The sequence below is a fragment of the Orcinus orca genome, chromosome 21 (assembly GCF_937001465.1).
Source record: "Orcinus orca chromosome 21, mOrcOrc1.1, whole genome shotgun sequence".
In the NCBI taxonomy this organism is placed as follows: domain Eukaryota; kingdom Metazoa; phylum Chordata; class Mammalia; order Artiodactyla; family Delphinidae; genus Orcinus; species Orcinus orca.
The window spans coordinates 22531942-22551898 of NC_064579.1; the positions used below are offsets into that span (position 1 = coordinate 22531942).

The window sequence follows — 19957 nt, forward strand, 5'->3', positions numbered from 1 at the left end:
TGAATTAGTCATTGAACTCTTCGTTAGTTATTTAACTCTCCACGATGCTTTTCCTCCTGTCTAAAATGGAGTGATAGCTGTGTCTTCCCCGTGGAGTTGTGAGGTCTGGCAGGTGATAGGTCAAGGTGGGAAAGACAAAGTTCAGGGCCCAGGAAATGCTAGGGTTTGTTATTATGGGTTATCAGTCATGAGGCTCTAGCACCTAGAGGGCTCCCACTTCTGACCTTATGTGCTGTAGCAGTTTGCTAAGCTTGCTATTCTTGTGACTTTTCATTTGTTAGGAGTCAGTGGCACTGTCTGTGTTGTCCCTTAGGGCTAAGTTTGGTGGTTCAGGGGAAATCAGCTCTCATCTATCTCCATAGATGGATAAAGAGAGAGAGATGGATTAGGGCTGGTGCGTAAAGCCCTTCCAGAGAGCATCTCACATGTTGGGATTTCCCAGCTTCTCTCTTGGACTTGCGACTTATGAGTTCAGAAGTTTCTAAAGTGCCCTCAGTCGTGTTCAGATGGAGAGCAGCGGTCGTCCCTGTCCCAGGCACAAAGCCACATATTCCTAGGGCAATGTCTGGCCCTAGAGATCATGTAATATTAACTGGGTATCCAGATGTAGCCCAGAAAACTAAAACTTATTTTTCTATCCTGGTCACCAGCATTTGGGATACACTTAAAATTTGAATAGAGATGCTCATCTACTTTTTGTCTTAAGGCATGTATGTTAAGTGAAATACTGTAAAACTAACCCCCTTTGGGTGTGCAGGTCTATGATTTTTGACAGACATCCTCAGTGGTGTGACTACCACTACATTTAAGACATAGGACATTTTCCTCACCCGTAAATGTTTCCTCTCCCTCCTTCCAGCCCCTGGCAGCTATGGCCTACTATGTCTTTATCCCTTCACCTAGGTTTTAAAAAGCCCGCTTGCCAGGAGTCTGGAAATTTTCTAGAAAACGTTCATCGTTCCATTTGGTATTCACTAGCGGTCCTGAACTCCTGCAGGCCTCTGGCTGCAGTCTGGGAGCCCTGCTCTGTTTATTCATCTCTTTACTCAGCAAAGCTTCTCTGAGCTGCTCTCCGGTACAAGCCGTGAACGTGTGCTGTGACTTGAGACAAAAAGTTCTAACTCAGGGTCTCAACTCTCGGGAGCCACAGTGTGGCTGGGAGACAACACGTACGAATAGAGAGTTAAATAAAGGGCCGCTGCCTTAACTGGGCACGCGAGGCCGAAAGTGAAGGCACGGCACAAGGTCGCATCATGCTGTCGTTTTGGCCAAGCCATGGCGATAACAAGCGAGGGGCCTGCAGGAAAGAGAGGGCAGTCTGTTCTGGGGGGTCAGGAAAAGGCCCCCCGAAAGCAGAGGCATCTGACTCCTGCCTGCCACTCACCCTCCCCTTCCGCCCACCGCACTGCCGCCTCACCGAAGCCTTTGATTTCCTGTAACTGGGAAAAAAAATATCCCACTTCCTGAACTTTCATCACGGGTCCTCCGCCCTCCCCGCTTTTCCTTTTCAGTACTGTCCTCAGTTTATTCTCTAGATCATTGTGTGCTGGCCTCCAGCCCTACTGGACTTCTTACAAACCAGATCCTGGACTAGATTACACTTCCTCTACCCTTCCTACCTGACAACAGTGCCTTGCACAAAGAGGATGCTCAGGAAATCTCTGTTAGTTGAATGGCTGAGTTGGGACTTATGGGGGAAAACACTGAGGGAGAGAATTCCTGGTCAGAACAAAGGGACATAATTAGGAAGATGCTTGAATGGCTGCCATAGTTTATACTCCCAGGAATGACAGTGCAAGGGAGAAATGAATTTTGGAGGATTGGAAGTTAAAGGGGCCTTGATTTAAATCAAATCTATATAAGACCTTAATTTTCTTAGTATGTAAGGTATCAGTTTTATCCACCCCCTCATCAAACACACACACACACACACACACACACACACACACACGTCCTGTTTGGTTTCTATCTCCACCCACCAATTTGGGAAAGGACAGGACCCATCTTGTTTTCCTGCCGTCTTATTTTACTTGGGAGAGGAGGCAGAAGAAACTTGAGAGAGGTCAGTGTCAGCGCTCAGTCTGTGTCTGGTGAGCTGCATAATTGATGCTCTCAGGCTCAAGTAGTATAGTCCAAAGGATAAAATAAGAATTTGGGAGTCTGCCTGCCATATTTAGCCTGCCTTCCTTTTCTTTAATTTTATCCCCTCCAGGAAAACCCACACGGCATCCAGTTTCCCTTCCATTCTGTATGCTGTGGCTTTGTGGAGTCTTTTATCACATCCCCAAATCTCCTTTCCCAGCCTCTTCGGTGCTTTTTTTTTCTTTGCTAGAAAATCCATGAATTCTCACTGCCTTCTAAAACCTTACCTGAGTAGAAATCAGGTAATGTTCTCGCTACCTTACTGCTAGTCACTTCATCACCCCCCTTCAAGCAGTTAAAACAGAAACCCACGTATAAACAGAAATACTTGAGTAATCAAAATATTATACTTTGAGCAGTGAAAACAGGAACTGGCCCATGATGCTAACTTCTCAAGGAGACTGGAATGTGGCCACCTTCCCGCCTAATCTGAACATTTTACAGGTGGCCCGGGACGTAGAGCACAGCCCATAATCCACGCTGTGTGACTTTGGACGAGCTACTGTACTTCTCTGTGCCTGACACTCTTCATTTATAACAGGAGAATGATGCTTTCCCTGTCATTCCCATGTGTTGAAATGTTAAAATAACTTATACAGGCATGAGTAAAACATTGATTATGAGGGCAAAGTGCTTTGAGAGAGGCCCTTGGGAAAAACATTATTGGTCCCATTTGTTTATGGGTGCCAGTTTTCAGGGATATTCCATCCAATCAATTGTCAACAGAAGTATAAGGTCAGCTCTGTTTGAAAGTAAGACAGGGCATTAGGGGCATTCAAATTAAAACCACGATGAGGTATCACCACACATCTATCAGAATGACTAAAGTCAAAAAGTAGTGACAGGGCTTCCCTGGTGGCGCAGTGGTTGGGAGTCCGCCTGCCGATGCAGGGGACGCGGGTTCGTGCCCCGGTCTGGAAAGATCCCACATGCCGCGGAGCGCCTGGGCCCGTGAGCCATGGCCGCTGAGCCTGCGCGTCCGGAGCCTGTGCTCCGCGACGGGAGAGGCCACAATGGTGAGAGGCCCACGTACAGCAAAAAAAAAAAAAAAAGTAGTGACAACACCAAAAGCTGGCTAAAATGTGCATAAATTAGCTTGTCCATACATTGCCAGTAGGAACGTAATATGGTATAGCCACTCTGGACACTAGTTTAGCAGTTTCTTGTAAAACTAAACATATAATTACCATGTGTTCCAGCAATTGCACACTTGGGCATTTGTCCCAGAGAAATGGAAACTTATGTTCAGATAAAACCTGTGCATGAATGTTCATAGCAGCCTTATTCGTGATAGGCGAAGAATGGACAGGAACCTACAGTTCCTTCAGTGGGTGAATTGAGTTGGGTTCCTCCAATTGAAGGAACCTACAGTTCCTACTGATACACCCAAAAACTTGGATGAATCTCCAGGGAATTCTGCTGAGTGAAAAGCCCATCTCAAAAGGTTACTGTGTGAGTCCATTTGTGAAGCATCCTTGAAATGACAAAAATTATAGAAATGGGAAACAGATGAGTGGTTGTCAGGGGTTAGAGACAAGGGGAGGAGGCTGAAGGAAGGTGGATACAGTTACAGAAGATGCTTGTGATGATGAGACTGTTTGGTGTTTTGACTGCGGAGGTGGGTACGTGAAACCACGTATGTGATGAAATTGCACAGAACTAGGTACACACACACGAAGGAGTACAAGTGAAACGGAGGAAACCTGAACAAGATGCATCAATTGTCAAATGTCAATATCCTGATACTGTATGATAGTTTTGCACATGGGTAAAGGGCACGTGGGATCTGTGTATTATTTCTTACAACTGCACGTGATCTCAGACTGAAAAGTTTAATTAAAAAACAGTTGAGTCAGGATTTCAGAGGCAGGGTGGTCAGAATTCATATTATCAGTGTTTTGAGGAGTTGATGCTCCGAAGGTGTGTTAGAAAATTGGGAAAGCATTCTTTTCCATTGTTTTGATATGACATCCATTGTCTGCAGAGGAGGAGGCAGGCTGGGAGTATGAACGGAGCGTCCCACAGCTAGAAATGACACAATAGGGTGGATTTTGGTGGTCCTCCCTCTTTTTTTTTTTTTTTTTTTTTTTTTGCTGTACGCGGGCCTCTCACTGCTGTGGCCTCTCCCGTTGCGGAGCACAGGCTCCGGACGCACAGGCTCAGTGGCCATGGCTCACGGGCCCAGCTGCTTCGCGGCACGTGGGATCCTCCCGGACCGGGGCACGGACCCGTGTCCCCTGCATTGGCAGGCAGACTCTCAACCACTGCGCCACCAGGGAAGCCCCTTCCCTCATTATTAAGGTTTGATGATGTCTCTCTGGACCCCAGGACCCAGAAACTAGCACAGCAGCTTCCTTTAGAGCGAGAGCAGAGAACAGAAATGGGTCAGGTTCAAAGCACTGTTTATCTCTCTGGCCCTGGGGCTAGGTCTGGATGCAGCTCTCATCCTGCAGCCTTGGCTGTGGCCGGGTTGAGTTTGGGATGTTGCCACGCGTAAGCCCCATTGGCAGGCACACTGGAAACAGCCCTGGCGAGCCAGGTTATTGGCAAGTTGCTTCTCCAGGGACATTAACCCAAAGCTAAAGCTTGTTCTTGTTTCATGGCAGATGACATTTGGTGACCAGGAATCTGACTCTTGGCCTCTCTGGGGGGAGGTTTCCTTTCTCGAGAGTGTGTGCTAGGATTGTGAAGGCAGGTGATGTTGGTGCATGATGGCTGTCTTTTCTTTGAAGTCGTAGGACAGTCACATCTGGACAGCAACATTGAGGATCAAGAGATTGTCACTAATCCACCAGACATCTGCCAAGTTGTGGAAGTGACCACTGAGAGTGATGAACAGGCGGTCAGCATGAGCGAGCTCTACCCCCTGCAGATCTCCCCCGTGTCTTCCTACGCAGGTAAGGCGGGGGCGGGGCGGGGGGCGGAAACTCTGGAACTGAGCAAGGAACCAGGGAGGGCGGTCCTTTAGGCTAGGGTCACTCACTGATTTCACCAACATAGCAGAGAACCTCTCCTGTTTCCTAAGGAGTGTTCTGTCTGGAACTAGTCTTGCTTTAATGTCCTCAACCAACATCTTCTAGGATATTTTTGTTCTCAATTCGAAGACCCAGTCACAGCATTGCACTTGATCACCCGTAACATGTTCACGCATGACTAACGAATAAGAAGATTTCTCTGGGGAAGTAGTTCATCTGAGTCCATTTCATTTGCGCAAGTTATCAGAAATTCGGAAGGATGTGTTTAATGGAATCTGAGTTTGACCCAGCTGGATAGGACCTTAGGGATCACCTCTTCCGGTTTCTGTGTTGGAATAGAAGGGATTCCTCCAGGCCACACGGCCAGTAGGTGTTTGCGTCAGGACTCAAACTAAACCTTCAGACCCCAAGTTCCATTCTGTCGTTCAGCAAGTTTACTTGTCACTTCCACGTATTTTCCTCTTCTTTTTCAATTTCATACAGCTTCTAGCTGGGCCAGGGACTGAGCCCACTGCAGATTCCCCAGGGGATGGCCACAGAATGGCAGGAATTGGCCCCGACAGTCACAGAATTAGCACCGGGTTCAGTGGGTTCTTCCATCCTTACGGGATATAGTGGCGGCTCCTTTTCCCACCAACATTGCATCACCTTATGCACTCCTTCTCATGGTCTCCACTTAACTTTTGGTGACTCAGTTACAATTCTGACATATAAGTTCTGAGGCAGGGTTATTGCTTGCAGATATTACAAATAAAAAGCAGAGGCCCTATCATGGGTAACCAGAGTCGCTCTAATAAATAGTTCAGGAATTCTTCCCAGTGTCCTTTATGTGTTGCCAAATAGCGTGTCCTTCAGTCAGGACGCCACCCCAGTGAGCGGCACAGTCCGCGTTAGAATTAGGTTGATTCAAAGGACAAGTTGTTTGTGAATTATCCGCCCCTAAATTAACCTCATATTTCCTGAACCCCAACTTTCTTTCATTTTAACTTATTTTTTTCCACTGTGGTAAAATACCCACAGCATAACATTTACCACTTTTAGCCATTTTTCGGTGCACATCACAGCAGCATTAAGTGACCTACATCATTGTGCAACTAGCACCACCCTCCGTCTCCAGAACTTTCTCATCTCACACAACTGAAGCTCTGTGCCCATTATACAATAACTCCCCCTCCCCCTCCCCCAGCCCCTTGGCCAGCCCCCTTTTACTTTCTGTCTCTCTGAATTTGGCTACTCTAGGTACCTCGTATACGCGGAATCCTACAACATTAGTTCGTTTGTGACGGGCATATTTCACTTCGCAGGATATCCTCAAGGTCCTGACTTTCTTTTGTGCTGGGAACATAAAAGGAAAGTGAGAACGAACCTTGGCTACAAGAAGCCTATAATCTTGTCAGACAGGATAAGCTTGTCATCAGTTATTTATTCATGAAACATATTTTGAACTCCTGCGTGTGCCAGTCCCTCTTGCATATCTGCCAGTCCTTGTAATAATTACTATTTGTTGCGTGTTTGTTGTACCCAGGGTACTGTGCTAAGTGCTTGAAATCGATTGGCTTATTTAATTATCATGAGAATAACCCCGTCAGCCTGGGTACTGTCATTATTCTCTCTTTAAAAGTTAGGTATTGGGGGCTTCCCTGGTGGTGCAGTGGTTGAGAGTCCGCCTGCCGATGCAGGGGACACGGGTTCGTGCCCCGGTCCGAGAAGATCCTACATGCTACGGAGCGGCTGGGCCCGTGAGCCATGGCCGCTGAGCCTGCGCGTCCGTAGCCTGTGCTCCGCAACAGGAGAGGCCACAACAGTGAGAGGCCCGCGTGCCGCAAAAAAAAAAAAAAAAAAAAAAGTTAGGTATCGGGCTTCCCTGGTGGTGCAGTGGTTAAGAATCCGCCTGCCCAAGCAGGGGACACGGGTTCGAGCCCTGGTCCAGGAAGATCCCACATGCCGCGGAGCAACTAAGCCTGTGCGCCACAACTACTGAGCCTGCTCTCTAGAGCCCGCGAGCCACAACTACTGAAGCCCGTGTGCCACAACTACTGAAGCTTGCGCGCCTAGAGCCTGTGCTCTGCAACAAGAGAAGCCACCGCAATGAGAAGCCTGTGCCCCACAACAAAGAGTAGCCCCCGCTCACTGCAACTAGAGAAAGCCCGCGCGCAGCAGCAAAGACCCAATGCAGCCAAAAATTAAATAAATAAATAAATTTATTAAAAAAAAAAAATGTTAGGTATCTGAGGTCAGTGGGGTGAAGCAGCATGTCCAGAAACGGACAACCCGTAGCACAGTCAGACCCATACATGGCTGATGCCAAAGGCCTGCTCTTAGCCCCTTGACTGCACTGCTGCCCTGCAGGACCGTGTGGCTCTCTGCCATTCAGAACAGTCCACCTCCCAGAACCTCAAGGACCAGCCAAAGGAGGCAGAGCAGAATGTTTATGCCCTAATTTTACAGTTGAGATAACTGAAACTTGAAACACTAAGCCACTGTGCTTACATTTCACTGACGAGGGCTGGAAATGTGTGACTTTGCTCTATATCATGCTGCTGCAGGCATTATTACACCCCAAGTGTTTTTTTTTTTTTTTTTTAAGGGCTTGGAGCTTTAAAATAGACTTTTCTATTTATCTATTGAGTTAGACTTTTCTGAAGTCTTCTTGGGGATTCTGGAAAGGCGTCTTCTTGTTGTTCTGCCAGCACTGGCATTTTGCTTTAGCAGAAGAGTCCCAAGAACAGCTGATTCATGCAGAGAGAAATGAAAATCTCATTACCCTTTTCAGGACATTTGCAAGATTCGAAAAGAAGGATTTTGGTGCCAGGCTGGCGGGCAGTGCGGGTTTGGTTGGAGCCTGGTGTCTCAGCCTGGCCTTTAGTTCTTTCGATTGTTTTCACTGTCTGAATTTTCTAGAACCCTGTGGAGGGAAGCTTCCTGGATAGAGTCAAGACAAGTCATCGCTGCTACCTTTCTAGAGCCTATGACACATAAGAAACTTATCTGTTACTGACCATGGGTAGCTAAACTCTTTCAGTCAGGGATCCCATAGCTTGCTACTAGGAAAGGCAACTCTTTGGTGGTATTCACTTTCTAACTTTACGTTCCCCACGAGAATAGGCTGTTTGCCTGTTTTTCATGACAGGGTCCCTTTGTGTGGACTACTGAACTGAATTGCAGCCTCCTCAAACCACTTCATTCACTTAGAAACTGGTATTTGGAAGCGGTTGTTGGCTATTTCCCCCCACTGCTGATCATTGAAATATAACCCCAGTAGTATTACAAAAACCACATTCATTTTTGCAAGTCTGTCTTCTCCATGGTCTAAATATTACGGTGAAGCAAGAAAAGGGACAGTTCCTTTGAGTGCACGTACTTGCATTGGATTGTTTTAAGACAACATGAAATTCTAGTTGGATTCATAAAACTATGTCCTGGGGAGGGATGTCCCAAAGCCCAACCTTGGGAAACTCTAGAGACGAGTCATTTTTATTTTTAAAGATCTACCGCAAAGTGGCCTCTTGCCTGCTGTGTGGCACCAGGATTTTATTAGGTTGTGGGTGGTTTAGTGAAAGAAAGCCACAGTAGTATTTTGGAGAAGGCTGGACGAGAGTATGGAGAAGAAAGTATAAGACGAAGGATTGATTGGTGATAACTGAGAGAAGGGAGATTTCCTCCTGACCAGTGACCAGCGGGAAAGACTTTGGGTCCTTCTGGAAACTGTAGCAGGCTTGCATTTTGTTGGGTGCGGCAAAGATAGAAGTGCTGTCAGAGGACTCTGATTTGAACCTCTTCATTGAGCCTTCTAGGGAAAGTAATTAAGGAAATGATTGAGGGAAAGGAATCCTTGTCAATCTTATTAATAAAACTTGTTGAACAAGAGCCTTCCAGAAAATGTACCAAGATGTCGTAATGCAAAAAGGCTGTGACAGAAGACATCTCCCTCCCCATCATGTTCCTGAGATGGTCTGACGATAAAAAACTGGGCTAAGTGGAGTGTGAGCCTGAGACTAGCATCATTGTAAAACTGCAACTCTGGAAGAAGCATCTTTGGGGTCATCTAATCCAAGCCTCTTCCTTCCCTCTCATCCCAGTCGCTTTCTGGGAAACGGAGACCAGAAAGATGAAACAAACTGCTTAGGTACCTGTTATTACTCTGTAAACACTTGCAACTTACTCAGACCGTGCTCGGGAAGCAACTCCAAAATTTTTTTTTAAATTCCATTCTACTCAAAGCAAATACGAAACCAAGTCCAAAGTAATCAGAAGGAAAAATGAAACAACTGATGTTGCTGTGTCGGTGGTAACATTGATCTGGAAGCAGGAGCTGCCATGAATTCATGTGTTCTATAAGAACCGATCTTGAAAATGGCAATGATGGAGTAAAACCAAGAAAACAGAGGAAAATGGGCATGAGTGTCCCCAACAGAGCACCCTGAGCCAGTGACCCAGGGGTGGCCGCGAGCACCACTGTTATTCTAGAGAGAAGGGTTTGGGGTCCTCAGGCTAGAGCTTCAAGCATTTCCTGCTCCTAGGCTCAAGGCGCTCAAGGCCATTCTTTTTTTTTTTTTTTTTTTTTTTGCTGTACGCGGGCCTCTCACTGTTGTGGCCTCTCCCATTGCGGAGCACAGGCTCCGGACGCGCAGGCTCAGCAGCCATGGTTCACGGGCCCAGCCGCTCCGCGGCATGTGGGATCTTCCCGGACCGGGGCACGAACCCACATCCTCTGCATCGGCAGGCGGACTCTCAACCACTGCGCCACCAGGGAAGCCCCTCAAGGCCATTCTTTTAAACGATGAAAATGAGAACTCCCAGTCTGCTTATATGGAGAGTTTTCAAAACTACTTCAGAGGCAGTTGATCTTCCTTTAGAAACGGTGCTCTTCAGCCACCGTTTGTGTCAGCTGGAAACAGAAGTTCAGAGCATGTGAACTTGTCTTGTCTCCGACTATCTCCCTGAAGTTGAAAACTGGGTGCTCACAGGCGATTAACATTCTGATTCTGTTCATGGTTCGTGCCAGGCCTTACCAAGGAGTCTTCCCCAGGGTCTGCCTTCCCACCCCTCCCACAACTGTGAATCGGGCTGTGGAATCCCAGAACCTTGGTCTAACCTGCCCGTTTTTGCCTATTTCCAGCGCCCAGAGCAAGCCTGGTGGCATCTTGTTTTTATGTGAAGGGGAGAGGAACAGAAGATGATGGTGTTTATGGAGGGTGATTAGGCGTGAGGGGGCCTAGACCTACAGGAAGGGAAGAGAAACCTTGGCTCCTGAGCTCTAAGAAAGCTAACCATAAAAATGGAAAGGGGATCTTGAAGTTTCACCAGAGGCTGGAGCAGCAGGAGAGCTTCAGCGCCCGGGGCCCTGGAATCAGAAGCTTGCTTTGTTTTCCCTCCTCTGTGCTGACTCAGTCCAGGACGACTTTGGCTGGTTTCTCAACATCTCTGTTCCGCATTTTTCTTGGGAGTGGCAGCGCTGACTGCTGCCTCCTCAGGGTCCTGGGCTAGCCTGAAGGTTGAGTGGAGGGGCCTTTTCCCTTGCGCTTGGGTATAATTTGCTTTTGTGTGGAAACCTCTTGTGCCCGGCCTTGCCAGTTTGCCCTGACAACTAGGGTTGGGCCTTCTCCGGGCTTCTGCTGCCCCTGCTGGGGATGCTTAGGGAAGTCGGCTCAGTCCGAGGAGTGGACGGGCCCGTCTTCTAGTTGCTGGGGGTTAGGTTTTTCGGCAATCGCTTGTGCCCAGGTGAAGTCACTGGAGAACGGTGACCGAGAAACGTGCATGGAGACCCCAGGGTGGGCCCCATGTAGTAACTTTCAGTTTCTTTGTTCGAGGAAGGAAGCTGTGCCCCAGTTTGTCCGTTTGTTCCTTAGCCTTTACTTCATGGAGGGCCTGGTCTGGGTCTGGTGCCCCGGGTCGTCAGAAGGACTCCATCTGGGCTGGGAGCCACCTGGTCACAGCTGTAACGCCAGCAAGACGTGAGGCTGGAGGCCAGTCCCTCTGTAGGTTTGGGATGGAAGGGGTAGAAGGCACAAGAACACATAAGGCCTTCTGCACAATCAAGGGGTGACAGGACCTGCTCCCTGACTTAGAGACTGAACAAGACCTGCGTGCAGAGCACCGGCCCACGGGCCCCCAAAACGTTCACTAATACAGCTTCCCTTCAGGCCATGTCTGCGAAGTTGAATGACCCAGACTCAGGGCTCTCTAAGGGTCCGTGTATTTTGGAAGTTCTACCCACTGTGTTTCATTTTCTCAATGCTGTGAACCCTGAAAAACTGCACACCATCAATTGTGTACTTAAAACAATTAACATTTTTCTACTTAAAAAAAAAATTAGTTTGCTTTAAAAAAAAATCAAATTTTTTTTTTTACTTAAAAGAATCTTTTATTCTATGTACAGGTGATGTGTAATCGCTAGCTATTGAGTGTGACCCTGTCACCCTAGCATGGGGTGCAGATCCCCTGTTGAATGAGGCTCAGGACAAAGGCGCACCAACATTTACTGGGTGTGGGCTGTGTTCCAGGCCCCGTACTAGGCCTTTCCCTCACTCATCACGTAATCCTCTTTCGAAGGTGTTTATACTCCCATTTTACAGATGGGGAAAGTGTGCCTCAGTGAAGTTAAGTAACTTGCTTTGTGTCTCACAGGTGGCAGGGTGAATCAGGATGGTAAGTGAGTTAGTTATCTATTGCTGCGTGACCCTATAACCACAAACTTAGTGCCTTAAAACAACACACATTTATTATCCCACAGTTTCTGAGGGTCGGGGGAGCAGACATGGCTTGGCTGGGTCCTCTGCTCAGGGCGTTCTCTGCACAGACCAGCAGCTGAGGTCTGGTCCAGGGCTGCTGTCTCATTTGAGGATGGGATCGGGGAGGATCTGCTCCCAGGCTCACAGGGTTTGGGGCAGAATGTAGTTCCTGGCAGGTTGTCAAACTGAGGGCCTCAGTTTCTTGCTGGCTGTTGGCTGGAATCGGTCCTTAGTTGTCTGTCATGTGAGCCTCCCCGCCATGGCTGCTGGCTTCCTCAAAGCCAGCAAGGGAGATGGTCTCCTCATTAGACAGGTTGCAGGGTTACATAACGTCATCACGTGCATCCCATCGCCTCCACTGTGTTCTGTTGGTTCAAAGCAAGTCACAGGCCCCGCCTGCCCTCCAGAGCAGGGAACCCCACAAGAGGGTAAACACTCAGCAGCTGAGCCACCCTAGAATCTGTGCACCCACAGTAACCCGGGGGAAGGTGCCACTTTATTAACCCAGGATATAAGTACTGAAGGGCCGTGAGGGAAAGGAGGGATCTGAGGAGAATGGGGCTCATCTGGGGAGGCTGGGCTGGGACTTAAATGAACCCAATGCCATGAATGGGAACAGACCAGTGAGCGGCTTGTGATGGAGCAGCTGTGAGGAAAGGGCCTGACGTGGAGCCAGCAGAGGGCCGGGGGGCAGGGCGGGCAGAACGCGGATGGGCAGCCCGGGGGCCCAGCACCCCATCCCGGGAAGAGAGGCCATGAATAAGCATAGCCTGGCCCTGGGAAAACGAGCCACCCTTCATCTCTAAATTCCTCCCTAGCATCTCCCAGGCACACGCGTCTGACCTGACACAAGGGGACGGAGGTTATGAGTTTAGTGATGCATTTCTCTTTTGAAGAAAGACGTGCTGATGTATTGTTTTAAACACTGCCTGGGCCTCGAAACAGTTTGAGTGGCAGGAATGATGGGCCTGTGTTTTTCTCTCTGTGAACAGAAAGCGAAACTACGGACAGTGTGCCCAGTGATGAAGAGAGCTCGGAGGTAAGCCTGGTGGCGCCGGCGCAAAGCCTTCCCAACTGGCATGTTGGTTTCCCCGCTGCTGGTGAAGTTTCTTTTCTTTTGAGCATGAGTTTCACTTTTGGATTTTTTTTTTTTTTTGGTGATGGTGGTAAAATATACATCACATAACATTTACAGTGCTTTTGACTTACAAAATGAAGCTTTGGGAAGTAAATGGGAGGGAAGGGGGTAAGATGTTACTGTGAGAAAGGAGGCTATGACGGCAGGAAAAGGCCAAGAAACGCTGATATGCTTACCACCGTAAACATCCTAATTCACAAGCAGAAATAGAAGGTCCAAGTGGCCCAAGGCGATGATGAGAAGTCAGTGTCGGAAAGCGCTAAGCAAAAGTAGCTCCCCAGATACCGGGAGTGTCCCCTCCCCCCCAGCCCGCCCTGTGATCCCTGCCCACGGGCCAGGTATGTGTTCAGTCCGGATTCCAAGTGGCTTTGCTTCTGATCTCTCTCCTCTTGGCTAGGCTCAGACAATGGCAGGAAATGGCTGGAACTGTGAGGGGAAGCATTCCTGCGAAGCCTGCTTTGTGTCTGTGTTTGAGTGAGTGAGTTAGTGAGTGAGAGACAGACAGACAGACAGAGACTGACTACTGATGGTCTGAATTAGTAATTTCCCAATGTACTAAACACTTTAAAGTATAGTCCAGGAATTCTGAAAGACAGTGGGTGGAGATGCGCACATACGTTCGGAACCTGTTTCTTCAAGGTCAGAATTCCAGCTCCTTCTCTGAATGACGCCACACTTGAAGCCAGCTATGTGCATGCACTCTGGAGCGCTAAGCTGTACCCGTTTGAAAGCAGTCCAGGGGCGTTCCCTGTCTTTTATTGGGTTCCTCGCTTCCGGCACTCTGAAAATGCAGCTTGACTCAAAGATCAGATCGGGCCATCTGTGAGGACTTAGTCGCCGTGACACATCAGCCATCCTGGCCCAAAGCTACCTAACCATGAGGCCGGGCAGCCGGAGTAGAGGGGAACCAGAAACCAAGCTGCTGCCTTGTTTTCCTGCCTTCATAGAACAGGCTTGGCTAGATTTCTGGGAGGTAGCCAATGGGCATGGATTAAAAAGGGAAGAGAAACTGTGCTTGGGGCATGCATGGCTGGGAATGGATTTCAGTTCAGGGGTGTGGAGTCGCTAAGGTTCTCGTTTATTCCATGCCTCTTAAGAAACTCAGACACCAACACATGGGAAGGGTGGCATATTGTTTAAAAAGCCATTTAAGAGAAGGCAAAGGAAATGTATATCATGATTATTTTCTTTGAAAGGGCCGACCACACTGGCGGAAGAGGAACATTGAAGGCAAACAGTACCTCAGCAACATGGGGACACGAAGCACGTACCTGCTACCCAGCATGGCGACCTTCGTCACTTCCAACAAGCCCGACCTCCAGGTCACCATCAAAGAGGAGAGCTGTCCCGTGCCTTACAACAGCTCCTGGCCCCCGTTCCCAGACCTCCCCCTCGCCCCCTCCGTGACCCCAGCGCCCAGCAGCAGCCGGCCAGACCGGGAGACCCGGGCCAGCGTCATCAAGAAGACCTCCGACATCACCCAGGCCCGCGTCAAGAGCTGTTAAGCCTTCCACTTCCCCTGGTGGTTGTTGGGATTTCTTGGCTTTGTTTTATTGTTTGTTTGTATTATATTTTTCTTTCTGACACCTATTTTAGACGAATCTTAAGGGAAAAAGCCTTGACAATAGAACTTTGATTGCTGTGTCCAACTCCAGTACTGGAGCTTCTTTTTAACTCAGGACTCCAGCCCCTTGGTAGACGCATATCTCTAGAGCCTGCTGGATCTCCCAGGGCTGCTCCCTCAAGTTCAAGGACGTCATAGGACCAACACCCACACGGGCAGTGAGGTGCTGCATTGCCTGCGGTCAAGGCCAGCATGGTGGAACGGATGCCTCTGAATGGAGGAGAAAATGTGAACTAGCTGGAATTTTTTATTCTTGTGAATATGTACATAGGGCAGTACTAGCGACGTTGCAGTCTGCTTCTGCACCTTATCTTAAAGCACTTACAGATAGACCTTCTCGTGACCCTGCTCTGTTTCATAGCACAGTCAGCACCCCTCTTCCCTCCTCCCCGCCTTCCCCCTTCCCATCTCCTCCTCTTGCTTTGCAGCCCCTCCCCTCCCAGCCCCTCCCCTCGTTTGCCTCCCCTTCATCCCACCGCCTCCCCTCCGTCCCCTCCCCGGCCCTCCTATCCCCTTCATTTTCTTTCCTCCTTTTCCTGCCCTCAAAGGCTGTGTTCCACATCCCTGAGGAGGAGAAGAAAATGAACTTCTCCACAGATGTCCCATTTTAAAAGACTGCTTTAAAAAACAAAACAAAAAAAAAAGAAAAGAAAAAAAGAAAATCTTTCTAATCTGCTATGCTTGAATGCCACGCGGTACAAAGGAAAACTATCATGGAGAGATTATGCAAATTCCCAGATTTGAAGAGAAAAATACTCTAATTCTAACCAGAGCAAGCTTTTTTATTTTTTATACCGGGGAATATTTTATTCAAGGTAAAATTCTAAAGAAAATATAATTGTTTTTTATCTTTTCTACAGCAAATTTATAATTTTAAGATTCCTTTTCTTGTTTATCGGCAGTTGTTATTACATCCTTGTGGCACATTTTTTTTTTTTAATTTTGTAAAGGTGAAAAAGCTTTTATGAGCTCATGTAGCAATCAAATTATCCTGTGGATTGATAATAAATGAATATGATATATAGTTAAATTTTTAATGGGCATCACGCCTGGCTTTGTGTGTGTGTCCCTTAGAGCACAGTCATGGGATTGGACTGGTGGACCAGAACTTTCCCCCTTTCGACCCTGGAGGTTTCTGTTGTGAGATGGCTTCCTCTGTTAGGCGCTCGCCCGGAGCTGGACGTTGTGCTGCGTGTCTTACATGATGATTCCACTTGTTCACTCATCCAGGTTGTGCACAGGATAGAGATTTATCTCCGTTTCACAGGGAGGAGATGGAGACTTAAAAGGAAAATGCCTTTACTCAAGGTCACATAGGTAGTCATAATCCAAGGCTGGTGTGACTCTGGAGGAGTGTTTTTTCCCCTTTCCACTACTCTCTACAGTCAGCAAATTCCACCCACATCTGTGTTTTTCTTGTTCTTAAACATAGGACTAAAATTCTGTGTTTATGTCACATACTGGGCTCACAGATAAAATGTTTTTGAGAACAGGAAACATTTGTTGGGTTCCTCGTCAGAGTCAGTCTTCTTTCTGAGACCTAGGCCCTGCCCTCAGAACTTAAGGCATGTCTTTCCTAGTGACAAATGTGAATTCCACACCCCAGACTCCCCCCACCACCCAGTCTCTGACCTTGGGAAAGAAGGCCGCGGCGCTCACCCCTCACGCTTCCACGATGTCCAAAAAATCAGCCTACGAAGACTTAGCTGCCCCCCTACTACCTCTGGGGGCTTATGGAGGAGATTGCTAGGTTATTATTTGAAAAGGTTCCTTCAGTGAAAGGACAAAGGGCTAATTTTAATGCCTCTCTCTGTGGGTGGCTGCAGATATAATTAGCGGCCATAAAATTATCCAGCTCTGAACAAAAATTAACTGAAGCATTTTACTAGTTGCTGTGCTGTGGTTGAAATGCCAGGGTTGATGGTTGGCTGCTTCCGCGAGGAACACCCTGGTGACTCTGGGTTTACCTGCGCTTCCGTGCTCTTCACTGGAGACCTACCCTTCTCCCAGATCCTGAATAAACAGGTCCAGTTCTTTGCGACTTGTATCTAAATCCTTCTACTTAGTCATGCTGTTTTAGAATAAATTAGAAACCAATAATGGAAGGTGGCTCTCCATCACATGGCCTGGAGATCAAAGGGTTAAGGCCAGCTCCTGATTCCTGCCCCCCTTCCCTCTTCCAAATACAGAGGGAACCCCCAGCTCACTTCCTGACCCCTGTCAGCAGCTCTGCAGGGCCCAGACGCCGCCTCACGTGCTTCCTCCTACACGGTTATGACCGGAAGTACAGCATCTTACCAGGTGAGAGAAGATGGGGGATCTGGAAATGCACCCCTGAGGGACTGAAGGTGACCGTCCATTGCCAAGCAGGCCACGGAAAACAGAATCATGTTTAAATTATTTCTGAGAAAGGCTGTCATGTTTCTCAGTGTTACTTGCGAGGAGTGTAGGAAAAGAAGCTAGTCAGCCCATGCCTAGGGTTGGCCTGAGGAAGAAAAACAAATGAGATGGGGCGACTCGGGGACTGCAGCCTCAGACCTCATTGTCTGTTACAGGAAGTGCTGGGGACACGTGCTGCTTTCGTCTGGCGTCTGTGTGAGCTGATATGCTCTTATGATGGGCTTGTGTGTGTGTGTGTGTGTGTGTGTGTGTGTGTGTGTGTGTGTGTGTATAACTAGCAGGTTCAGCGTCTTGTTCTCTGCAGACAGCACCTAGGTCACCCCTTGGTAAGAAGGACCCGGTACAGATGTGAACTGTGAATCCAGTGACAGGAACTTACGCCCACTCAGAAGGTTGAGAGAACCCAGCACATCCTGAACCACAAAGGGCTTCCAGAATGCCGTTTGCAAGTCTCTAAATAAATCCATACTCAACCATAACATTTTTTCCATGTTTTGATGAAGTAACTGCCAAAGGAGGTGTTTAGTCTATTTAAATGTATTTATAGAGAACAAGAAATACACATGGAAAAGAAATGCACACAAATCCATTGGCCATCAGAACCCCGAAATAGTGTCCTTTTTCTCCCCCCCTCCCAAATCTAAAGTGTACTAAACTATCAGGTAACCACTACTGAGATCAAAATTTTAGGAATGAGGAAGGTACATGATTGGGTTTCAGGGTTCTGAGTTTTCAAATTTGAGCTTTTGGAAGTATTTTGCATGTGAATGAAAACGATGTTAAGTCCCAAATGGCCTCCTGCCCTAATGGAACATTAGACATTCCATTTGCTTGAGGCCATTCTTTGAACATTGAATTCATTAGGTTTTAAAAGCCCCCCTGTTATTCTAGCTATGGACAAACAGACCCAGATAAAAGGTGAGAATAAGAAGCCCGCTATTTTGCGGAATCTCTACTGAGGCAAGACAAAAAAAGCACACTAGGAAGAAGTTTGCACGCAGGTGGCTAAAATGGGTCCTGGCATGCAGTGTCAGGTACCCTGTGTCTCAGCAGCCATTTTGGTTTACAAAGAGAAAGGAGGCAGAAACTGGTTTTTACCTGATGGTGTTCAGCCATCTCATCTTGAAATGCCACACCCTGGCGCCTCCAGGGCCAGGATGGTCAGAGCCAGTGGGACCTGAACCTGACCAGCCAAGGGGGCTGGGAACCAGCTCTCCATCTTGTTCCCAGGCTGCAGTAGACCCCTCCCTGAGGGGATCCCAGTCCGTGGGACTGGAAGCTTCTCAAGGTTGTGTGTCAGTCACATTTGCATCCCACATGTGGAAGTTAGGCAGTCGCCCCCAGGATCTCCTCCCCTTCCCCTGGGATCCACATACCAGTGTCAAAAGAACAGGGCCAGGCCCCTGGGCTGTCCCCCTTTGGAGCGTGGCCAGCCACAGACCTGGAGAGGAGCGCCCCAGGTTGTGCAAAACTTTGGGTCAGGGGACCCAAGAAGATGGTGGGTGAGATGTTCCCTCCTGAGGCTGCCTGGCCTCTGGGCCCCTGCCGGCCCTCTGGGCCCTGGCACCATCCCCTGCCTTGGCTTGGGCAGTGCTGGCCATGCTGGGTGGACAGACAAGGGTTTCTGAGGTTTCCTTCTGTGGCCACACTGACAACAGGTGCAGGGGCTCTGCTACCGAAAATAGTGCCTGGAAGGAAGGAAGTGGCCCGCCTAATAGCCGGTGTGAGCAAAAATGTGAAGTCTGTCCAAGAACTTGAGTCATACCGTGGAAGGATTGGAAGGATCGAGAGGTAGGACATCAGAGTTCACACAGTCAGAAAAGAGCATTTTCCGGAGTCCTTTAGGCAATGTCTTAAGAAGAAACGCAGCATGGGTGCTTCTGCTTCTCTAAGCAGCTGCCCTTGGGAGGCTTGGTCAGTTTCTCTGTATCTGCTTTGTAAACACGTTCAGACAGAGCTTGCTGGCTCTGAGGAATGCATTGTGCTAGATTGTGCAACTCTGCCTCCGTTAACCCCTCACACACACGGCCAGAGAAAAGCCACCGTCACGTGCAACAGTTGATTTTAGTAACACAACTGTTTTTGCATGTGCAAAACAAACTCCAGGGTGATTGCATCACTAAGTTTTGGTTTTGGTTGAGAAGAATATTTTAAAATCTAAACATTCAACACCGTGAATCATCAGGGAAAAAGAATCTCCAAGATGATCCATCTACCGGAAGCTTGGGTCGTAGATCTGAAAATGCTCATATTCTCCAACTCTCTCTAACGCACCAGATCAAAGACATTGTTTTCAATCCACAAATTATACTTGAATGGGCTGTCTGAAGTTTCAGGATAATGTTAGCGCTAGAGAGTGTGAGTTCTTTATGGTTCGTGATAGCTAAGCCTTTATTCATCCCTAGAATTAACGAGATTATAAACAGATTTCTCTTGCCTTCCCTGAAGGATGTAGTGCTATAGCTTTTCTCTGGGAAGCTCCTGTATCATGTTTTTTCATTTAATTATGAAATATGCTATTAATTATATTTCACATGCTGAGCTGTAGCGTATTCAACATATAGCCAAACAGGAGTATTAGTAAAAGTGTAGAATGCAGGCCAAGGCCATTGCTCGGATTTCACCCTGAGGGCTTCAGGGATCATTTGCGAGACAGCTGTGACATGGGAAGGAAACCACAGGCTGGTTTAAAAGATTTGTGTCTGCAAACTTCTATTTGCGAGATTGATTTAAAATAATATAATTCCAAATGCCTTTCTTTAGCACCTCATGAAGTTAACTAGGGAAACTAATTGTCTTCGTCTGCCCAGGACTGCTGGGGTTCCCAGGATGTGGGATTTTAGTGCTAAAACTGGGAGAGTGTCCGGCAAACCAGAAGGAGTTGGTCACCCTCAATTTAATGCTGAGATCCAAAGAACACGTATCATTTTGTGTTCGTTGAGGATTT

At 47.9% G+C, this 19957-nt stretch overlaps 1 protein-coding gene across 2 annotated transcripts in view; it reads left to right on the forward strand.

The window, feature by feature from the left end:
• Nucleotides 1-15647, forward strand: part of IRF2 (interferon regulatory factor 2) — an 84633-nt gene extending 68986 nt beyond the window's left edge. For both annotated transcript variants that reach the window (XM_033409278.2, XM_004281737.4), the window contains 3 exons: nucleotides 4875-5039; nucleotides 12841-12887; nucleotides 14183-15647. In XM_033409278.2, coding sequence (XP_033265169.1) covers nucleotides 4875-5039; nucleotides 12841-12887; nucleotides 14183-14491 — 521 coding nt within the window. In that variant the 3' untranslated portion in view covers nucleotides 14492-15647. The remainder of the gene's footprint in view (nucleotides 1-4874; nucleotides 5040-12840; nucleotides 12888-14182) is intronic.
• Nucleotides 15648-19957: the final 4310 nt, after the last annotated feature.